We start from the raw sequence: 24,001 nt of genomic DNA, 5'->3' as shown, positions 1-24,001 counted from the left end.
CAGACTGATGCAGTCTGACTTTTCTTCACTTCCAATTGGTCTTTGCAAAGAAATTTTTGGATTGTTTTTAAATATATCAAAACAGCTGTTATTTGGAATCAAGAAATGAACCATTCCAGATAAGAGAATTTCTTGGATTGCTGAAAACTACTGCAAACCTTTTTCATTTTAAATTTTAGCTGTTTTTAATGAAACATTTTCTTAGATAGTTTCCTGTCTCCTTATTGTACTATTTCATAGATGTAACCAGATGGGCATTGCTTAAGCTAATGACAGTCACTGCCATGCCATATTCAATTCTACTTGCAACTAATTCAACAAGCTTAGTCAATTATCTTTCTTCATCCCAAAGTCTTTGCTATTTACATCTAATCTTTCTTGCCATTTCTAATCTCTAAACTGCTGCTAACCACCATTCTGAATCCTCACTCCTTTCCCTGAATTTCACATTTTCTTGATTTGTTTTCCTTTTTGTCTTTTGGTTTTTTTCTGCCGTGCAGCTAGAGCATTGACAGTGTTCTTGCAGAGACCTGAGAAGAAGCATCCTAAGAGTAGTCTTTCCACATCACATCTTAATGGTTACATTCTTGGCAAGCCTAAGTTCAAGAGCTCCCAAGTATGAAAATTGGGCATCAACTTCATAGAGAGAAATTTCCTTAATAACAGAATTTCTCAAAGAATAAGAAATTGCCCATGTGACCCTTCCAGCTGGACAACTGGGCCCATCTTTCCTTCCCAGTCTCCCAACAGATCCCAAGCCTTTTCCCCATATCACCAGCTAATCAGGGCACTCCTTTGCTAATTGGAGAACCAACCAATCTGTGTATGAACTATCTACTGATCTGAGCTCTTCTTATCCCTATTCACCATTATGAGATTGTTAACCCCTAGAAGTATGTTTTTTAACTACTTTTTACTTCTTACTTCAGGGCCATACTGAATGTTTGAGATTGCTTAAAAACAACATACTTAGAAAGAAGCTTAAAGACAGCAGATGTTTTACTCAAAAAAAAAAAAAGCTTTTGTCCTACCATTAAAAATTACAAAGCACTAATGAGCTCTATTTCCAGATAATTATTAAAAAGGGCCGTCAGCGTGTCAAAACATCCTAATTGTGAGGAGGATGTATCTTGGGAGCACCTAACAGGACAGAAACAGAGTTCGGCAAAATTATTTCACTGATACTTATGCCATCCTTATTACAGCCGTCACTTTCCATTAGCGCATGCCAGCACATGACATTTCCAAAAGAGGATAGGACTCTGAGTAGGAAGACCTGAGTTCAAGTTCTCATTCAGCCACTCTACTCGCCATGTAATTTTGGGTAAATCACATTACCTTTCTGATCCTCAGTTTCCTGGTCTAGAAGTGGGGTTAATAACATACCACCTCCCTCACAGGGTGGTTGTGATTACATAACTTGTAAATCCACAAACACTACATAAATGTAAAGTTAACATTATTATTAGCATCTTGAAAAGTATAAGCAGCTGGGTGAATGCCAGTTTATACTCTGTGATTTTCATATTTTAATGCAATCTAATAATCTTTTTGTGTTTCTAGAGAAAAAATGACCCCTATTCACTCGCCTCCATTGTGTCCTTTGAAGTTAAGAAGATGCCATATAATGACCAGCCAACACAACTACCAGAAGGAAAAGTAGCAGTAAGTATCATCCTGCAATGTTGGCTTCCAACATTGAATGACTTCAATGGCGGTTTTGGTTATTCTTCTTCATGTGGTCATGATTATATGCAGGGGTCTCTTTGGATCAATCACTACTTTCTTATTTAAGTAGAGAAATAATTACTTTTTATCTGATTTTATGAAATGTCATGTAAACCTCTTCTAAAATTAATTTTCCTGGAATCCTTTCCTAATCCTGGTGTGGGAAAGACAGAACTAGTATCTCCTTATAGGCTGTCTGCATTTTATTAGCCCTTTGAGGCAGTTATTGACTGATTATTAAGTAGCTAGCATGTGAATGGATATTTGAAGTTGGGAAAACTTGAGTCCTGCCTTGGGCACTTTCTAGCTGTGTCCTTAAGCAAAAATCATTTAACCTGCTTCAGCCTCAGAATAGCAATGATAATAGCTCCTTTCTCACAGAATTGTTGTGAAGACCATATGAGATAACATCTATAATACATTTTGCAAAATATGAAGCATAATATAGCTATGATTATTTTCCTAGTACCCTGCACGTAGTAAATCCTTAATAAGCAGTTACTGGAGTTGAAGTCAGAGGGTCTGGATTCAAAATCTGGCACTGAGGGGCAGCTAGGTGCAAAGTGGATAGAGCACTAGCCCTGGAGTCAGGAGGACCTGAGTTCAAATGTGGACTTAGACGCTTGACATTTAGTAGCTGTTCCTTGCCCAAAAAAACAAACAAACAAGTCCTGGCACTGACACTCCCTGTGTAATCTTGGCCCAAGTCTTTTTCCCTTTTTGGCTATCTGGTTTCTCTTTGATAAAATGAGAAAACTGGACTGGATAATTCCTTAGGTCCCCTTCAGCTCTAAAAGCATGACCTTATGAAATAAGCTTTTCTGTATGTTAGGAAATGAGTTGGGTGTGTAGTATTGGTGATCAGATAACAATTGATAGTATTCCTGTAATAGTGGAATTATTCTAGGGCAACAATGATAGAACTGAAATAAACTACCAAGGGATGATCCAGAGAGCTGAATTCTGGTCCAATCAGTGCCATGGTTTGGATGCATTACTTAGGCTTGGGATTCTTCCTTTCTGCCCTCTACCCTCCCAAAGAGCTTTCTTCTTCTCTTAAGCAAGTATAATACTGCTAGGAGACGCCAGCTTTGGCATGGTGGAGGGGTCACCATTGCCAGGTCTTTTTTTCTCCACAGCTGTATGAGAATGATCAGAGCCAGGGAACAGGAAAACACGGTAAGGTCCAAAAGCTCATTCCGTGGTTATCCAACAAATAAATACTTGTGACCTTTGAGAGGAGCTCTTACTCTCGAGCTACTGCTGTTTTTGAAGGAAGAAGATCTTGAATAGATGTAGTATCTTACCAGTGGTGTGCTGGAGCTGGCTCTTACTGGCTCAGGAGAGCCAACTGTCACATTTTCAGTGTGTAATGTGAGCATTTACACCTCGGGAATCAGCAAATGCTACAAATCGTGGCTTGATTTTGTTGTTGTGATTGTCAAGACTTAAGAAAGAGATACAGAAAATGTTAATAATGCAGATTAAACATAACAATTTGTCCTGCATATATTCAGTTTTTTTCTAGAGAGCATGTTATTAAACATTAACAAGCACACCCTTTTTAGCCCAATTCTGGTCTAAGGCAAGGCAGAGTGGTTTGGTGGAAAGTTGAGTGGATTAAGCCTTAGAGGACCCATATTCAAATCCTGTCTCTGCCATTTACTTACCTGTGTGATTTCAAATAAATCAGTTTTCTGAAGTATGAAGTTTTCATACTTGGGAGCTCTTGAACTTGGGGTTGCCAATGATTAGAAAGACTACTCTTGGGATGCCTCTTCTCAGGCTTCTGCAAGAGCATTATCAATGGGCAGAATGGGCAGAAGAAAGCATTCTTCAGGAAGCCTAGTCTCTTGCTAGTGTCCATAAAGGAAACAAAAAAGGCAAAAGACAGTAGGAATTTGACAAGCCTTGGGCCACCTGAGAAAACACAGCAGGCTCGCCATGTGTTTCTTCTCTAAGTGGCAATTAATTGCTCCTCAGAGGGAAGAGAAGAGAAATTCTCCCCAATAATGAAGGTCCAGTCTGCTGAACAGAGTGAGGCAGGCAAGTAGCTTACTTTTATAGACCATGGGAAAGATAGCTTTCTGAAAAGATTTTATTCTCCCGACTCAAGTTGCCAGTGGGACATAACTACTGGGAATCCACCAAAGGTGTACCCCTTGTTTTCTCAGCAAGTTGCCAGTACCCATGTGTACCTCCATGGGTAGATGCCTCCATACAAATACCCCTGCCCTGTAAAGTCATGAAGTTCATTAGGAAACTCATAGAATTAATCACAGGTTCTCCAATCAACCTTACACCACCACACCACCCCTTACGTGAAAGATAAATCCAGAGACAAAGGAGAATGCATTTTTCTATGTGTTTTATAGATAAGTCAACTAAAGCTTTCTGGACATATCGTTTTAGATTTTTACAAGCTGATAAAAAAATTTTCATAGTGGTATTTTGGGGCAAACGCCCCAGCTCTTTCTTCATTTAGCTCACTTTTTTTTTTTGCTCACAAATGCCTAGTGTCTTTTGATTTATGATCAGACTAGAAAACAGAGGTGGTTTTGATTTTTAATATTGAGTATTCATTCAGAGGCTTTCAAAGCCTGCAAGTTCCGAAAGACAGAAATTGCAGCTCCTTTGTTTTCGATCAGCATGTGCCCGATAACGGAAACACATGTTGCAGCGATCACCGGCAATAATACTGCACCATCCGGTGGAATGGGCCACAAGTGATAGCCTGCTGTTCTCACAAGTCTCAGATGGGCTCCACAATGATCCGATCAGCATCCTTCTTCCAGTCACAACAGCCACAGAGGAAAAGAAGAGGAGCTTATTATTTGGTGCTAGTGATTTACTACCCAATATCTTCAAAGGTTATTGGGGAAACATTGAGGAAGAGTAGTGATTTCCGGTTCCCCAATATCTGGATGGTCCATGAAGCTGTTTCCGGGCTCAAACTGAATGTGGGACATGTGGGAATATCCTTTCGGGGTTATGAGTTGAAAGAATTCTGCTTTGAGCTAGCAAGAAAAAAAAAAATCTGTGCTGCCTCTGAAAGACATTGTCATTCCCATTTTCCAAACAGACCAGATTTCCAGAGTGAGAAATAATCATTCACTCTGAAGTATGATGTGCACTAGGGTTGATAGGTTGAAGACAAGAGCTCCAGTCCACACTCTGCCAAATGCCTTTTGGTGTGTACCCTTGGGCAAGACACTTGACCTCTTAGTCTCCTCCTTTGTAACAAGTAACACTAATATTTGCTTGTCTCCCAGCCCTCTGGCAAGGATTGATTGGTTAGTCTGCACTCCCTTTTCAACATGGTCATAATTTATGTATTTCCTGTGTGTTACATAGGCTTGGTAACCAAAGAAAATAACCCTTTGTTTGCAACCATCCACTCTCTGTTTTTAGACACTGAATTACTCATGCAGTCTAACATTTGTTATGGCGAGGGCTGAGAAAAGGGGATGCATCATGCAAAGGGATTAAGTCTGAAAACTGAATCATCACACCTGACAGTAGACATTATTCAGCACTCCCTTTAGTGCCCTGATCTCTGTGCTTCTGTGATTTCATCACCTGTCACCAAAGTAGAATTCATCAGATGGCTTTAGGGAGAAAGGTCTGTGTCTTGGGTAGAGTTCAAAAGCAGTTACTTATACAAAAGAAATTCTTCTCTTCAAAAACTATAAAATTAGAATATGGTCCCCATTGTGGATCTAAAATTCTAAGCTAACCATTTTTCCCACAAATAGAGTTGGGACAGAGAGCAAACAAACACATGGGCTAGTGTCAGAAGACCGAGGTGCAGATATCACCTCTGATCCTTACTTATCTCTGACATTGCACAATTCACATAGCCATGCTCATCTGGAAAGTGAGGCACTTGACTTTGATTCTCCATGAGGTCATTTTGAACCTCAATATCTATGTTCCTCTGTGTGTGTGTGTGTACACATATGTATATATGAATATATGTGTATATGCATATATTGTGTGTGCTCATACATATAAATACATGGGACACATGAGTCCATTACATTTGGAGATACCCTAGAAAAGTGAAAAAAGAAAAAAAAACATTCATCTAACAATGCTCTTCATATTCATGATACCTTATTTTTTGTTTTGTTTTACTTTCCTAATAACAAAAGGGGAGATTTAGGCCCATTAGGCTGTATTTGTATGTATGTATATGCATTGATACATTATACACATGTATACATGTATAATTTATATAAGTTTTTATATTATGTCTATATATATATACATAAATATTTATATATACATATGTACCTATATATATGTATATAAAGATAGCTATAACTCCCTGACTCCTACTCTCACTCCTCACCACCAGAAAAAGCAGGAGAAAAATAAAGATGAAATATGGTATATTGGATAGAACATTGTATAGAGGAAGACCCAAGTTCCTATTCCCCTCACAAACATTTGCCAGATTTGTGACCATAGCCAAATCACATATCATCTCTGAACCTCAATTTCTTCATCTCTAAAATGGGAACAGTAATATCTATGGTACTCACTCTATAGAATTGTTAGACTCAAAAGTTTTTGAGTTGTGAGATATGTATATATATATATATGCGCACACACATACATATATGTATATATTTAAAATCAAGTATGAAATATATGTATATTTGTATATATGCACATTCACATATATATATATACGTACAAATATGTATACCCATATAATACTTTGAAAACATTAGAGCTTTATCTAAATCAATGTCCATTGTAGTTAGTATGTGTGATCATTATCGTCTTCAGGGGTGGTGGTAGAAGGCCAGGGATTCCCACTAAAAGGGCTTTATAATCTTCAGTTTTCACCTAGACAAAATCTCCTAATCAGTTGAGCATCTAAGGCTCCACGTGTCCATAATAGCATGTATTTTTCCCCTTGACCTCATCCCTTTTCCTGATGTCCCTGCTCTAGCAGAAAGCACTATCATACTTCCAGTCATCCAGCTTCACGATTGTAGTGTCATTCATCTTTAATTTTTCACTCTCTCACATCCTTCTACGCGTTCACTCTCATGACCACAGAGGCTCCTGCCCTCGTGACTTTTCCTCTAGTCAGTTGCAAAAGCTTCTTCATTGTCTCTAGCCTCTGCTCTTCAAATCATTCTCCACACAGATCCAAAATGCATGCTCCTAACGCAGAGGCCTGAGTGTGTCACTGTGGCTCCTTATTGCCTCTAGGATCAAATACAAATTCCTTAGTTTGCTATTTACAGCCCTTCACAATCTGACTCCAACCTTTCTTTCAGTATTGATTACACATTACTCCTCCTCACATACTCTGCATTTCACTTATCTTTTAACAGACTGTCCATCATGCCTGGAATTCTCTCCTTCCTTCCTACCATCCCTTGGAACTTGTATTCCATGGTAGTGCCTTTATATTCTCCTCTCCTCTCCTCTTCCCTCTCTCTCCATATACATATATAGACACACACACACACATATGTATATATATATATATACAAACACATATATACACACATATATGTATATGTACAAACATCCATTTATACACACATATACACAAACATATATGTATATATACAAACACACATACATATATATACATTATATTTATGTTTGTATTTAGCATTTACTTAATAGTATACATGGTGTATCGCTCCCTTAGAATGTAAGCTTCTTGAGGAAAGAAACTATTTCGGTTTGGTCTCTTTATCCCTAGGGCCCAGAATGGTCCCTGGCCCAGCATAGGCCCTTAATATGATTGTTGAAGGGAGCCAAATTGAAGTAGGATAGGGAAATAAGGGAGAGGAAGGAGAAAGAGGGAGATAAAGAGAGAGACAGAGACAGAGAGAGAGAAAGTACAAATCCTGTAGTATATAGGCTAGGGGAAAGGATTGCATATTTTGTTGTTTTTTTTTTATTTTTTGATTAATTTATTTTGATTTATCAATAATCACTTCCATATGCTTTTGAGTTTAAAATTTTTCTCCCCCTTCCTCCCCACCACCCTCCCCAAGAGGACTGCATATTTTGAAATACAATCATTAAGTGTTTTTCACTGTTCGTTTTTTTTTTAATGAGAACAACACCAATTTGCTTTATATCAAGTGACTGCTAAAATCGTCATCCTACCCAATGTTAGAGGTTGCGCTCTTGATACGGTAACCATGATGCCTTGGCACACTTTTTTTTAAAAGTCCTTGTAACTCCCAATGAAGTCTGTTTATACAAGGCTTTTGTAGCACATAAATACAAATGTCACTATTAATTATGGCTACAAACTCAAGGAAGCTTTTTACCTTCTATGTTGGTATTTTGTCAAAATATACAAAAACATATCGTAAATGTCTGATGATAAAATGAGGTCATAATAAAGTTTATTTATGATCTTTTTAACCCTATTTGTTAAAAAAAAAAGATTTAAGGTTTGATGAAGGGGAGATTAAATGTTCATGATTTAGTAGCCTTAGGAGAAAGTCTAAGCTACTTATGGCTGTACGTTTTTAAGGAGCAAGTAAATAGATTAAGTGAATTGTTTAAGTCCCATGCAAATTTTTTTAAATGCCCAATTTCCAGATAAAGATAAAATAGAAAATCCCACTAGCCACTTAGCTGGCAGAGTGTTTAATTTTTTTCCTTAAATTTTCAATTACATCCCTTCATTGAACTTTAATTTGCCTTCATAGAACAGTTTTAACAACACATCACCCCAGCTGAAAGTTGGCAGGTCTAGCATGGAGGAGTAGTATTAGTGATGATGATAATGATGATGATGATGATGATGATGATGATGATGATGATGATGATGATAATGATAATGATGATTCAGAGAAGCGTCAGTAGCAGTCTGTCCTTTGAATCTTTTTTAGCACCAACATTATTGATGAGTCTGCCCTGTAATTATGTTCCTTTGTCACTGCAGCTAATAAATTCCATTGGGTAGGATCCAAGAAAAACCTGCCTTGAATCGAATTATATTCCATGGTGCTTTACAGCAAGGTTGCACAATAATTACAATCAAAACAATAAGAATCAGAAAAAGCATCAGGAAGGGCTTAGTGCTTAAAGTAAATTTTTATGAAGATGATAAAACTGACCAAAAAATATCTTTGTCAATCTGCCAGCATTTAATAAGTTGTTATTAAGTCATGTCCAACTCTTCATGACCCCATTTGGGGTTTTCTGAGCACAGATTGGAGTGGTTTGCCATTTCCTTCTCCTGCTCATTTTACAGATAAGGAAACTGAGGCAAACAGAGTTAAGTGACTTACCTAGGGTCATATAGCTAGTAAATGTCTGAGGCTGGCTTTGAACTCATGAAGATGAGTCTTCCTGATTCCAAGCCCTGCTCTCTATCTACTGCACCAGTTCTGGAGACAGCAAGAAGGACAAAAACAGCCCCATCCCTCAAGGAGCTCACATTCTAATGGGGAGACAACATGTAAATAGTGAGGTACATGCAAAAGGAGAAGGACCATAATCTGCAGGCACTAAATCAGTTCTCAGCATCAATGATCAAACCTCCATCATTACTTACCCTTTGGTCATCCCAATTAATTTCTGATGTTCTTGTCATATATCAGGAGGGGAAAAACTCTTGGTGTAGAAATCCTCTCCACCGGGACAGAACAACTTACCTATGTCTCATGACCTTAGAGAGTTGGATGGGACACTGAAAGGGTAAATAATTTGCTTAGGGTCATATGTCTTCCTGACTCCAAAGTTGATTATTTCTCTTCTTCCCTATGCTGTCACACTGCGTTATATTGTCTAAGCTTTAGAAATTATATTTCTTCAGGTACGGCATTGTCCTGTTGGACCAGGTCAGGAGGGGCTGGGGTACAGGACTCATTATACATTTTCTACAGTTTCTCTGACGTCCCTAACTTGAAAAAAGCTCTTCTTTGGGGTCTTCTGTCTTTACAGCCAGAGTAAATAGCAGACCTTTGCTCTTACCACAGTGATCGCTTGAGCTCTTTTCCTTTCAACATGCATGTAGATTTCAAGGCCACATTTCATTCAGACAATAGGAATCAATTTCACTAAGTGCTGAACTTAATCAGCTTCCTTCTGCAGATGGACTGGCAGGGTTCCACCTACTGGTCTGCCATGTGCCTTCCCCATAGTCGCAGAAAGTACTCTTTCTCCAAAATTTGTCTCTGACTTCCCTAGTCAATCACTGGAGGGAAGGGAAAGGGCATAACCCTGTGTATCATGCCCAGTTTGATCCTCACAACAACCCTGGGAGGCGCTGTCATTATTCCATTTTACAATTAAGGAAACTAAGGCAAACAGAGGTCAAGTGACTTGTCCAAGGTCACACAGTCAATAAGTATCTGAGGCCGGAGTTGAATTCAGCCCACTCTTTTACTCCCTTTAGTGAAGATGAAAGAAAAACTCAATACTGAGTAACTTTTTTCTTTCCACGGAGAATGATTGCATGTATTAGTAAAGTCAACAGACTAGCAACTATACCAAACATACAAATGAGCACTCAGGCAAGTTCAGAAGCTGGTGAGGGCCCCAGTCCCCTGTGCAACTGTCCTGTAGCTCAGAGGGAGTGTAAAAAGCCTTTCATCTCCTGCACAGATGGCATATAGATTACCTCAAACTTCAGAAGGTCTGAGCTGAGGCTTGGGATGAGGGCGCTGGAGGAAGGAAGGATAAGGAAGGGTAGCAAGTAAAAGAATGAGCTTATTCTTGGTCGTATCATTAAGCCTGGGCGGATCTGGGTCTTGGCAGATGAAAGAAAGCAATGGCGGGTGGAGAAGTTTAGAGAACCTGGCTCCCTAAATGACTCTAGATTAGGATGCTCTCATCTACTTCATCTTCTCTTAAGACCCTCACCTCGGCACTAGGAACACAAAGAACTCTTCCAAAACATTTGCTTTTTTCTCAAGAGACCTGCAGTTTCCTTGGTATCAGAAGCGATAGGTATCCCTTGAGGAAATATCCTCTACCAATAAGCTTCCGCTCCCTGCTTTGTAATTTATAGTCCTCAAGAGTTTCCTGGGGCACCAAGATGTTAAGTGCCCTGTTCAGTGTCACATGGTCAGATTGTGTCATCAGGAGGGCTAGAACCCAGGTCTTCCTGACTCCAAAGACAGTTTTCTATGAGGACGTACCTTCTCTCTCTAAAACATTTAGTGGCCTTTTTAAAAGTGTTGCTTTTTCTTATCAAGTTTTAGAAACACTGCGTCAGACTCTTGCAGTGAATCCCATCAAAGTGTTCAATGTTGTTGTTGTTTGGTCATTTTTGAGTCGTGTCTAGCTCTTTGTGACTTCATGTGAGGTTTTCTTGGCAGAGATGCTGGAGTGGCTTGCCATTCCTTCTCCAACTCATTTTACAGATGAGGAAACTAAGACAAACACGGTTAAGTGACTTGCCCAGGATCACGCAGCGAGTAAGTGTCTGAGGCCAGATTTGAATAGAAGATGAATCTTTCCTTACTCCATTCCCAGCACTCTATCCACTGTTCTACCTAGTTGCCCAAAGTACGTGATGGACTCCACTGATTTTATTCTTTCACCTTTTATTAAGCAAAATAACATTTGTTTTTTATTTTAATTCCTTGCACGTGGATATCTGCTTGCTTACTAAATGATGGCTTGAATAAGAAACAATTGGATTCTTCCATGAGATAATTAATTAGGTAAAATTCAAAGAATAATAATAATCAGGTCCCAGTCTCACCACAGTGCTCTTATTAGTAAATGCTTGGTGAATTTCAACCGTGTGCCAGGAATTACAAGAACATAGAATTAGGCATGAGCTTGGCCTTTAGAAACATTTACAAGAATCATTGGGGTTTTCCATTGTAATTTTGCTTCTATGGTAAGTCATAACAATTGAAATAGATCTTTAAACTCCCTTCTGGCTCTAAAAACCTATTAAAGTAAATTCAGCACATTTACAGAGCACAGTGCTAGGGCCCAAGGAAAATATGACACTGAGATTTTGCTTTGCTGCCATGATGGAGTGCACAGATCTGTAAGCACAAGCCCTGAGCTCAGCTCCCACCTCTGATTTTGCTATTGTCTGACTTTGGGTGAGTCTCTTCATTTCTCAAGGCCTCAGTTTCCTCCTCTAGAAAATGGCAGTATTGGAGGAGGTCGCTATCCCCTCAGAATTTATGGTCTTACCTGGGAGAGGTCAAGAATACTTATTCAATAACATTCTAACGTAAGCTACTCACAGGCAAGGGCTCTTTTTTTCCCCTTTATATCACTAGTGCTTGATATATTTTAGGCATTAAATAAAGGCTTGTTGAATGGAATTGAATTAAGTTCATTCCATTAGGACCAGACACATATGTAGAGAAAAAAACATAATACAAATGAATACAGAAATGATTTAAAAAGATGTGAAGTACCATCAGAAGTCTAGAAGACAAATGGGAGCGGAGCAGATAAGACTTGATGGAGAAGGTGAGGTTTGAGCTGGGTTTTAAAGGAGGGTAGCACATTTGAGGCAAAAGAAAAGTGTCATCAAAGGCAGAGAAGTAGAATCGAGAATGGATGATGGAAAGCAGTCCAATTAGGCTGTAGTGTATAGCCTACGTGAAGAAGAGTAGGATCTTAAATCTAGAACCAGAAAGGATTTCAAAGGCTTCTTGTCCAACACCTTTACTTTACAGATGAATAAACTGAGGCCCAGAGAGTTGAAGTGACTGTATGAGATGAGACTTGAAGGATAGGGTGGCACCAGATTTCAAGGGTGTAGCCTACCCACTATGATTGTGTTTCAGATTGACAGATTGAGGCCAAAATGTACCAGGAGTAAGACTAGAACCCTGGTGACTTTAGGTGTCTTTAAAAATCCTACCTAGTACCTTTTCTTGGGGATATTTAGGAATGTAACAATTGTAAGACTGTGTCATGAGTCATAGGCACCTAGAGACATAAGAGAAAAATAATTTTGTTAATTTCTCACACATTCAGATTAATGACCCTGGGCTACAGAACCTAGCTACTTAGCAGACAATATTTTGGTTCCAAGTATCCATTTAAGATACTTAGGCATTTTGACATATAATCAGCATTCACTTGACTGATGGCTACTTTCCCAGGAGCACCAAATGCTTTGCATTAAGACAAGTGGATGATATGCAAGTTTCATTTCCAAAGGCCATTGTAAAAGTGGTTTAATTACCAAGGAAAATTAATAGTAAAAGTAAAAAAACAAAACAAAACAGTGAATAGATTAATAATAAAAAATACACCTTTCAATTTGCAAAGTACTTCACATACATTATCTTATTGTAGCCAACAGTTCTGTGAGGTAGAAACTTGTTTTCTTTGTTTCTATCTAAGACATATGATTTCATTGATATGGGGAAATACCAATGAAGAAGCTTCTTATAAGAACGCAGATCCTCAACTGCTCTGCACTTTGGAGTCTTGGAAAGTTACCTGAGGCACTGAAAGTTCAGGTGACAACCAGTCTATCTTACAGATTATAAGACTGGCCTCCCATCGTCTGGTGGGGAACCTGCAGCCTCGAGGCTGTATGTGGCGCTCTAGGTCCTCAAGTGCAGCCCTTTGAATCCAAACTTTACAGAACAAATCCTTTTATTAAGGGGATTTTGGATTCAGTCAAAGGGCTGCACTTGAGGACCTGGAGGCTACATGTAGCCTCAAGGCTGTAGATTCCTTACTCCTGCCCTGCACCATATGTAAGGGGATCATTATCACAGAACCACAGAACTTAAGAGTTGGAAGGGATCGATCATACATGGCCATTTAGTCTAACCCATGCACATAAGGAATCCTTGCTATGACATACGCATCCCTAAAAGCTTTGCTAAAACCTTGGTAAACTATATCCATTGTATTTCCTTCATCTACTACTTTAATAAATCTGTCCAAAAACAACAACAACAAAAAAAAAAGGTCAAGGTTACTATGGCATGAAATATTCCAGCCTCTACTTGAAGAAAGACTTCCAAGGGGGGAGAATCCATCACTTCTTGGCGAAGCCCATTCCACATGAGGACACCTCAAGTGGATAGGAAGTTTTGTGTTGTTTTCTTGGGGGGGGGGCGGAGTTCAACTTGCTTCTTTTCGATGTCTGTTCATTCCTCCTGGTCCTGCATTCTTTGGCCAAAAAGAACCATCAAATGCTTCTTCCACATAATAGCACTTCAAAGAAGTGAACATAATTACTGTGTTCCCCTCCTCCAGTCTTTTTTCTTTTTCTCCAGGTTAAATATCCCTAATTTTTTTAACTGATCCTCATGTAGCATGGCCTCAAGGCCCTTTACAATCCTGGTGGTCCTCCTCTGGACACTTGCCAGTCTATCAATGTCTTTATTCAACTGTGCTGCCCAGAACTGAACACAGTACTTCAGATTAGACATGATGATGGCAAAGTACATGGGACTATCACCTCCCTGTTTCTGGAATCTATACTTCTCTTAACAAAGCTCAAGATGGCATTGGTTTTGGGGCAGCTGGGTGGTACAGTGGATAAAGCACTAGCCCTGGAGTCAGGAGGACCTGAGTTCCAATCTGGCCTCAGACACTTGACACTTCCTAGCTGTGTGACCCTGGGCAAGTCACTTAACCCCGTTGCCTAGCCAATAAATAAATAAATAAATAATAAATAAATAAATAAATAAATAAATAAGATGGCATTGGTGTTTTTTGGTTGCCGTAACCCTACTGCTGAATCATACTGAGTTTACAGTCAGATCTTTTTCAGAAAAGTTGCCTAACCATGCCTCCCCATCTCATACTCATGAAATTGATTGTTTTGTATCCAAGTGCAAGACTTTACATTCATCCCTAATGAATTTCATGTACTTAGAGCTATCCCAATATAAAGACCTTTCTTAATCCTGATCTTGTTATCCAGTATAGTAGTGTTTAACTCAAATAAACACTTCAGAGGTGGGGGGGGGATACTAAATAAACCATGCATAAGGATCCTTGCAGGCTGCATATTGACTTAGAAAACTACATATTAACATTATCTATATTCTGTTTTTTTAATTTTGTTGAATATTTCTTAATTGTATTTCTATCTAGTTTGGGCCACACTCAGTATTGTTATGGGCTATAAATGGGGCCCATGGATCACATGTTTGACACCCCTGGTCTAGTGTGTTAGCTATCTCTCCCAGCTTTGTGTCATCTGAAAATTTGGCCATGGCATCTATGATTTTATCTAAGTCACTGATAAAATGTTAAAGAGCACAGGGAGAAATATATATTCCACTGAAGACCTCAGTGGAGGCCTCACTGAAGGTGGCATTGACCCATTAGGAGCTACCCTTTGTTCCCAGTCATCTAACCACTTCTGATTATATTGATCATCTCATCTGAATTTCTGCATCTTCTTGACCAGAATGATATGAGAAACTTCATCGAAGGCTTTGCTAAAAATCAAAGTCAGTGGTTCTTGACCTTTTGGCAAGCTGGTAAAACCTATGGGATGCCTTCTCAGAATAATTTGCATAAACTATGTAGGGTCTCAAAGGGAAACAATTATATGGAAATACAGTTAATAAAATACTTTTTTAAAAAAAAAAGTTCACACCCAGAAATCTATCCACAGACCACAGGCTAAGAACCCTTGTTCTAGGTAAATTATATCCCAAGCATTCTCCCCTTCTACTTGTTTAGCAGTCCCATCAAAAAAGAAAATGAGATGAATCTGGCAAAATCTAATCTTGATGACACAAGGCTGGCTCTTTATAATCCCTACTTCCCCATCTAGCTGTTATCAAACATCCTTTTAACTGTCTTCTGTTCTAGAATTTTCCCAGCAATTGAAATCAAATTCACAGCTACTAAATGTGAGAGGCAAGATTTTGACCCAGTTCTATCTGACTCAATGTTCAGCACTCCATTCCTTTATTGCAAGACACATTGAAGGAACCCAGATGTTTTCCCAAGAAAGGCCTTTAGTCTATGTAGGATAAACCCCTTGTCATCGCAAATGTGGAACTGGGCCCTGGGAGTTCCATTGTTTCATGAAGTGTTTGATCCAATTCAGAAGGAAGTGATGCTTTAAAGTGAACTAATTGGGCAGTAGCCTAGCTGATTGCTCAGTAGTCCCAGAGGCGGCTCTACTCTAGTGCTTCAGTGGTGATTGATAGTGAACAATTGAAAGCTTACACTTTCCCCTAATGGGGATAACAAGGTAACCACAGTATTCCTGAGCTGGCTTTTTACACGTCATGTTTTTGGAAAGAACCCAGTGACCAACTTACTTGAAATGTATCCAGTTATCCCACTGTTGCATTTGGGTCCATGATCTTTCTCTGACATTGTTGGCTGATCACTGCTTCCTTGTGTGAATTAATTTTCAAAATAAAGTTTATTTGTCTCACTTTTCATTTCAGATTAGAACATCAGTCATCTGGGCAACTCCAAATGTCTCCTTCTCAATCCCATTATGGGTTATCATATTAGCCATACTTCTTGGATTACTGGTCCTCACCCTTCTGACATTAGCCTTATGGAAAGTAAGTCTTTGGTTGTTGTTTTTTTTTTTTATCATTTTCCCTCTTCCTTTGGTCTGTAGAGTGGTGAAACTGTCAAAAGAATTTAGAAAGACAGTGACTGCTTAACATTGAACTCTTGTGATCCTTAACTCTTCAGAGAAGCAGAAAAGGAGCGTTTATCACGTATCTAGTTAGCTTTGGCAAATTTAATATGCTTGTGGAACTGATATTTAAGGAGACTGCTGTGGTTTAGTGCCTGCTTTCATGTTGGGAATTTAGTTGTAAATGAATTGTGAGAGAACTTGGCTTCGTTATCCAAGACCAGGCATCTCCTTTCTGGAGGACTGAGAGTGATGATATCCTAACAAAGACATTTTCTTGTGTAATTTACCTGGGTCCTTGGTTTTTTGTTGACGTGATCCTGTCCCTAATGTTTTGAAGGTTTTAAAGCCAATTAAATAATTGCCTTCAGTACTGGCCAATTTGGATGTGATCCTTTGAGTGTCAGTTAGGCCAACAAGGTTACAAATTTAGTAACACTCTTCGAACTGCAATGATGTTTTTACAAAAATGTAGATACTTTTAGCCTGTGTCACTATTAAGCAATCTCAGATTTCCCTTATGTGTGTTTTATCGTGATTTACTCCAGTGGTCTACAATAGGAACTAGTTTTTGGCAGGACAGCCTGCACCCATGCCAAGTTCTTTCTCAATTTACTTTCCAAAATAGAAACCCCATCACAAACATCACTACTATGGTAATAACTAATGCAAAGCACATCCCAGCTGATTTCTGTCTGTTCTAGGTGCCTTACAAATATAATACATTCTCTTTTAAAAAACAATAAACAATACGTGAGTGGGGGGTCTTGGCTTTATTTAGACCTAGCCAGAGGGGAGAACATCCATGTCTGATCTCCATCTGAATAATGGCTTCTCTCCAGCCTGTAAAAGATTGATAGGATGACTAGATTCTTCACCACTACTACCCTCTAACTATCACGCCCCCTAACGAATATCTTGTGTTCACTGTCTATGGGCAGTTCACTTCTTGATTACTGTGAACATTGGGGTCTGTCAGAAAGGGAATCCCTCCAAAATAAAATCCCACCAAGATTATGAAAAAGAGCAAAGCAGCTCATTGTCTTGATAAATAATATTTGCTTCTGTCTTATGCCACCCTGTAACATAAGCTATTTTCAAGCCTATAGAAATTGTGTTCCTACTGTGTTATATACTTAATAACAACAATATTTTTGGAGATTGAGCATTAGTTAAGGTTCTATATCGACAACCAGATAATTGATAGGAGTTGACATTTAAGTTTACATGAGAGAAAGGAAAAATAAAAAGAAAGTTCTAGATACAAGCTAAACCTAGCAAACTAGAAGGAGAAACAACAAAATATAATCCTGTCATTAAAAATTTGGACTCCCTTGAACCTTCCTAAAGAAGTGAATATAGTCTCCTGGAAAAGGCACCATTTGGAAATTCAATGGATATAGCTGCAAACCATCTCTTACCACTAGATTGTCATGTGATTTGTAGTGGGAAAGGTCCAAGAGGTATGAGGACCTGAGTTCAAATCCTACCTGGCTACTTACTATAACTAGTGTGAGCCTGGGCAACTTGTTTTCTGTTTCTGGGTTTAACTTCCCTGAAAAAAGAATGGAGAGATTTGGGCTGGCTGAGCACAAACATCTCTTCCAACACTTAAAGTCTGTGGCTAAGATAACAAACCTAATCCTTTCCTTCATACCTTGAAATATATGTGAACATATTTCATATGTATTGAATATATTTCAAATATATTAAAATGTGGAGGAGAGAGCCTACAGCCAAGCCAACAGCTCATTCCAAGGGAGATTCATTCTCTTTAAGCAAACATTCAATAATCAATAATTTTTGCTCAACTTCAAGACAGAAAGAAAATAAAATTAATGGAAGTTTTGCATTTTTCCCCAAAAATATGTGGGGGGTCTACATGGAGCTGAAGTAGACCTCAAAATCTAGAAGAAATGAAAAACAAAGGACCCCTCTAGTGCTACATGTCAGTCAAAAGTGAGGGAGGGTGAGATGAAGAAGAAAGAAGTTATGTTTTCTACTACACTGAAAATCTAAATCTAAGAATAGGCTTCCCCTCTATCGGGAGATGGCATCCAGCTCTCCAACTGACAGCCTGGAAAACTGGAGGAAGGAAGAGAGAAAAGAGAATATAGGAGGGGATGAGTGGAGAGGAGAAAAGAGTAGAGATATATAAATATATGGAGGAATGGATGGAGAACTGGCCTAATAGTCAAGATGGTTGATTCAAGTTGTAGCTCTGATCCATACTGACTTTGTGACCCTGGCCAAGTCACTACCTCTTCATGCCCCCAAGGAATCTCTAAAACAAAGGTTATTTACAAAGGGTCTCTGAACCCCTAACCATAGATGGTTTTCAAGGGTTCCATGAACTTGAATAGGAAAAAAAATATGACTTTATTTTCACTAACCTCTAATTAATGTTTAGCATTTCCTTCAGTTATTTAAAAACATTATACAAAAAATAAGTTTCCAGGTCCAGACTGCCAGAGGGTTCCAGGATACATAAAAATGTTAAGAACCCTGGGCCAAGACTAAAAGTTGTAGAAAAGGTATTGATCAGGAGCAGCTAGGTGATGCAGTTGATAGAGCACTGGTACTTAATAAATGGTTATTATCAATATATGTCTTTGTCTACATTGGTAGAGAGAGTAACTCCCTGATTGCTTCCTGTACTGATGAAATCAGAGGCCTGGTCTAATGTAAATACACATGTATATATGCATATCTGTATATACATGTTTTCATTAACTAGCTTAAATGCAAAGTTTTTTTTTATAAATATTAAAGGTACTACCAGGTAGGGCTATGCTAGTAAATATTTAACAATCAGCTCTCAAAAAAGCAAGACACACTTTTAAATTTAATCTGTATTTTAATATTTTTCTATCACTTTTTTTAAGTCTAGACAATCAAGAAAACAATAAATCAAACCCTGATTTGTAGCATTTGCTGATTTCCAAGGTGGAAATTTAACAGTTAACAACACTAAAAATTTAACAGTGACTCTTACAGGTTGGTAATAGCTGACCCCTGTAGATCCCTGCTACCAGACATTCTTTGGCATGTAGGACTCCACTTTCGATGAAGAATGCATTCTTTTTTTCAATTTAGCAAAGCCTTTGTGTATGTATCCAATTGTCTTTTTTTTTTTTTTTTGGTAGTGTGGATTCTTTGACCGAGCAAGGCCTCCTCAGGATGATATGGCTGACAGAGAGCAATTAACAAATGACAAGGTTCCTGATGCATGAAAAAAAAAAAAACCCAACTCAGTTTAAAAGAAAGAGACTGAAGCCAGCTGCTATGGAACCAGTGGGCACCATGTTGATGCCATTTGAATTTTCTAGTACCTTGGGAACTCACCATGTGATGAGCATAATCCCTTTGGGAAAAGACCTTCATCAAAACAGCCCCATGAATGGGGAATTTTATTGTTGTTTTGTTCCTGATGTTCTAGATTTGGTAGATACTTAGGACCATGCAGGATGGCTTAAATTGCTTTCTAGAGTTGCAAGGATGCAATTCCTGAGTTGCTGTAGAATCTAGAAGGTGAACTAGCGCACAACCCTTCAAACACTACTGTATCAAGCAGACTATTCGACACCTCCCTATGGAAAAGAAACATTGCTTCTGAAACTGTGGCTCAGGGAGACAAGCAATATGTTGTTGGTACTGTGAAAGTACTTTTTAAAGCTACAAAGATAAACTTGTAAGCGGGGGTAGTGAGTTATTTATTTTTCCCACCTCTGTAGTTTGACGTCTGGGATGTCAAAGGACCCAGATATCAGGATGTCATTACCCATGTTTGAAAATCATTTGCTCAGTTCACAAAGAAGAAAAGTACATTGTGCAAAGACGCCATCCCACAAAAATACTTCTTTAGAGGAGTAACAGAATGTATACAATATTTTAGAGAGAAGAGAATCAGTTCTAAGACTCAGTTGCACATAATACTATATCTTCTTGTACCTGTCGGCATTAGCTTTATACCCACTATCCAAAGATTCATGGCTGCCTAAATGCTGCGTATTTTTTTGAATTTTTTTCCCTTGTACTTTCAGTTATATCAGTTCACAATATGTCATAATACTTCAAAAAACTCTCTTCATTGTGTAAGTGTGTGCTTAAGTTATAGTAATACATCAACATTTCAAACATTCTTTCTTTTGGTGTGGGAACTGCCTCCAACTCCTTCAATCACAACTCTGCTCTTATGTGCTGTTTTCTTCAGTTACTAAGGTGAAAATGTTCGTCACTTGATGGCCACCATCCCAATAATGAGCCTTTCCATGCTTAGTTAGGCTAGCCCTAGGAAGATATCGACACCATCCATGTCTAGGCCTGTGAACAAAGCCTTTTCAGCTTGGCTAAACTTGTCACATCTTGAATTCTACTATCGTTGCCTTTGAGAAGCCCAGTTCACCTCCACGCCAGGAAGAGGCATCATAGTACGACTTCAGTGAAGAATTTTTTACCCTTTTTATTATCTTTACTAACTTACTTAACAGTAAGTATTTTTAAAATCCCACAGTGCTACTTCAGTAGTAAAGTGGATTTCATCATCGCGGGTTTTATACCACTGGTAAGAAATAGTAAATTAATGGAGAGAAAATGAACATCCCTCATCGACTGAGTATTTCAGTATGTTTAAGGAAGGTTTGGAAGCTACAGCAATATTTTTTAATTTAAATATCTACTTTTACTACCAGCTTGTTATTGTCAACACATAGAAAACATGTATCAACCATGAATAGAAGAGAAGCATAAAATAATACAGACCTGGTATAGACATAGGAAGAAAAGTGTCTCTTAAAAAAAATTTATAAGTTCTCACTTTCTCAGTTAGATCTCCAAATTCTATGTGCTTTTTGCTGTTCACTTTTGAAGTTAGCCTGGATAGCTTCTAGTATCAAAGAATCCTTTTATTAAACTATTTTTCTGTATTCATTTTGAATTGAATGCCCACAAAAAACCTGATTTTTAAAAACCTACACATAAATATTCTATCATTGTGTACAATATTGTCATTGATAAACTAGGATTAACCAACCAAATTAATTCACATCATCTGCACAATTTTGTATTATTTTTATTATACTGAAATATCACTTTTAAGAAATACAAATTTTACGTGCAATACTTTGTATACGTATGTATCTGTAGCATGTTTACACTGGCATTAATTTTTGTTTTCTAAGAATAAAAAACCTTTTGAAATAAACAAGTAAAACAGACAAGGTTGACAGAAAGCCTTGAGTTTGCAATGCAGTTGGAAAATTTGTATCAGAGTTTGAACAAGCACCCTTTATTTGAAAGACAAGCCAAAGTTGCAGATACTAAATTCAGGAAAAAAATCATTCTTCAGCCTGGCAGGGAGCCGTTTGGCTACAGCTGTAAAATTTCATCAGAAACCAAATGAGAGGCACGTGGAGTAATGCACTGTTACTTTGAGCAAAAGGTTGTAGATTCAACTCTCCCATGGGAGTGGTCTGGACAGCTCTGCTGTCAAGAAGTCAGATTTAGTTTCTAGTGTCTGTGGATTAAAATCACAATAGTGTTGAGGAGTTTTAGGGTTTCAATCCATCCCCTAAGGGATTTTAGGTGTCAAGAGTCTCAGAGCCTTTATTTAAGGGTTTTCTGATGAAATGCCTTCTAGAAACAGGGACTGCTGACCTTGGGCCACCTACGTCATGTGAACACAAAGGTATGTCTCCACAGGTGCCTGCCTGGCTCTGTGCCTCCCACCCTAGTTGTGCTACAGAAAGCTTTTAACTCTCCAAGGACCCTTTGGAAAATGTAGATGCTGGGATGAATAACACCTTGGAAGGTATTTCAGATATCTAAGAGTAAGGGCTTGGTACAGGATGGCCTTGGCCATTCATTTGGCCTCTTTGGGATTCAATCTGATTAGGCAGTAACAGTAGCTTCAAAGTTTACAAAATGCAATACCCTATCTCATTCCACCCTCGCAACTACTCTGTGAGGTAAGCTGTGCACATGTCACTGTTTTACTGATGAAGAAACTAGCTCGGAAAAGTCACCCTGGATCATACATGAAAGTGGTAGAGCAAGGACTAAGCCCGGCTCTTGTGATTTTCATTCCAACTCTACGGTGCCTCCCAGCTCTATCAATCTATGATTTTGTGTTTGAAGACACCCTGGGCAATGGTAGAACTATCAGGAGAGGAGAAAAGTGCTTGGAAAAAGGGGAGACTTTTTTGCTGCGGACTAGCCCTATTCAGAGAAAATTGAAGGCCTCTTACTGGCAGATGAACATTGCTGTTGAAATGTTCTGTCTTCTAAGGAATAGCCCACAGAATGGCGTCATGTGTCTACATGATCCCCATCTGCCACCTCCAGAAATGAAAGTGAGTGTAGCCAGCATAGAAAAAGAGGATCAGAGAAAATGAAGTAAGGTGAATCAGCCCAGAATAACATTTACTGGGCATCCATTCCTTGCACAAAACAATAGACTGAATGATGAATAATTTTTTCCCTTTATAGCAATGTCAATGGCTTGAAAATCTGTAACATGCTTGCATATTACAATTTTCATACTTTTTCCATTCTTGCAGCTACTTTGAAGGCACAAAAAAAACAGGCAGATTAAGTTTTATAAACTTTGGAAAGCCCATAAGCATGAAAATTGGATAGTTTGCAGAACAGTAAAGCAAATGCTATGTTGCCATTGAAACCCCATTCTAAGAATGCAATCACTGTTAAATAGATATGTGTATATTGGCTAAGGTTTCCATGTACCTATTTACCTTGTCACAAATAAAATACCAGGTGAAAGACAGATGTCATGTTTGGTGTGCTTTATTTCATATGCAACAAACAACTTTACATTAACATATATTTCATATTTCTGTTTTTTGCACCTTCATTGGGAATATTTCATGTTTATTAAGCATGCAATATAGACCAACATATTATGTACCACCCCCACCCCCGCCTCCAGGAGATAGGACAGTGGTCCGTCAACTTTCACACAAACTTAACACAACAAATGTACCAAGATGCTTTTTGAGTTCCCTGGAAACCAATGAAAACAAAGTTGGATGCACACTGGGCTTCAGGCTGGGTTTAACCTACAGTCTCCAACTTTTGGAGAGTTCCTTTGCTCAGTAGCGGTCCAAGAGACTGCATGTCAATTAAGGCAGTTCTTGAAGGACTTTTCACCCAGACCATCATGTCCCAGAATAGACTAATTGTCTAGAACTTGGCTTTCTTGAAACCCTCAAAGACCTACTAAAATGTCAAACAACTGAGTATTCATGTGTACTAATCGTTGTACATAATCCATACCACATTATTACTGCCTTCTGGGGGCTAATCTTCCATTCCAAAATGTCCTTCTCAATGCCAATTGCAATTAAAATGCTGGTTTCTTTGCATGAGGTGTTATAATGCATTATTTTGTAGGGGATCCCATTTGGGAATACAACAAAATTGTAAGCCCTATACATGCTTAAGACAACAGTGAGTTCAGAACAGTACACAAGGTATGACTATGCTTACTACTTTTAATTTTCCTCCCCTAAAATACCATCTGCCTGACACACTGCTTTTTGGAATTGTTTTTGAGTTCTTTGTTATTTATGATGGTTGGCAAAAATCCATATGGAAATAAAACCATGTACTTGTGCCTCTTGACAATAAAAAATGTCTTGAATTTAGCTTATGTAGGCACTTTGATGCAATGCATTAGGAATGTTCTTAATA

The 24,001-nt window shown here is 38.5% G+C and overlaps 1 protein-coding gene across 2 annotated transcripts in view; it reads left to right on the top strand.

Annotated features, from left to right (window-relative positions):
* The window catches only part of ITGA8 (integrin subunit alpha 8), a 207,745-nt gene extending 184,668 nt beyond the window's left edge, over positions 1–23,077 (top strand). For both annotated transcript variants that reach the window (XM_027847948.1, XM_027847949.1), the window contains 3 exons: positions 1,564–1,665; positions 16,092–16,214; positions 19,441–23,077. In XM_027847948.1, the coding sequence (XP_027703749.1) occupies positions 1,564–1,665; positions 16,092–16,214; positions 19,441–19,527 (312 nt within the window). In that variant the 3' untranslated portion in view covers positions 19,528–23,077. The remainder of the gene's footprint in view (positions 1–1,563; positions 1,666–16,091; positions 16,215–19,440) is intronic.
* Positions 23,078–24,001: the final 924 nt, after the last annotated feature.

The sequence above is a fragment of the Vombatus ursinus genome, unplaced genomic scaffold, assembly GCF_900497805.2.
Source record: "Vombatus ursinus unplaced genomic scaffold, bare-nosed wombat genome assembly UNPS02005459.1, whole genome shotgun sequence".
NCBI classification, from domain to species: Eukaryota; Metazoa; Chordata; class Mammalia; order Diprotodontia; family Vombatidae; genus Vombatus; species Vombatus ursinus.
This window is presented reverse-complemented; position numbering and strand designations above follow the sequence as displayed.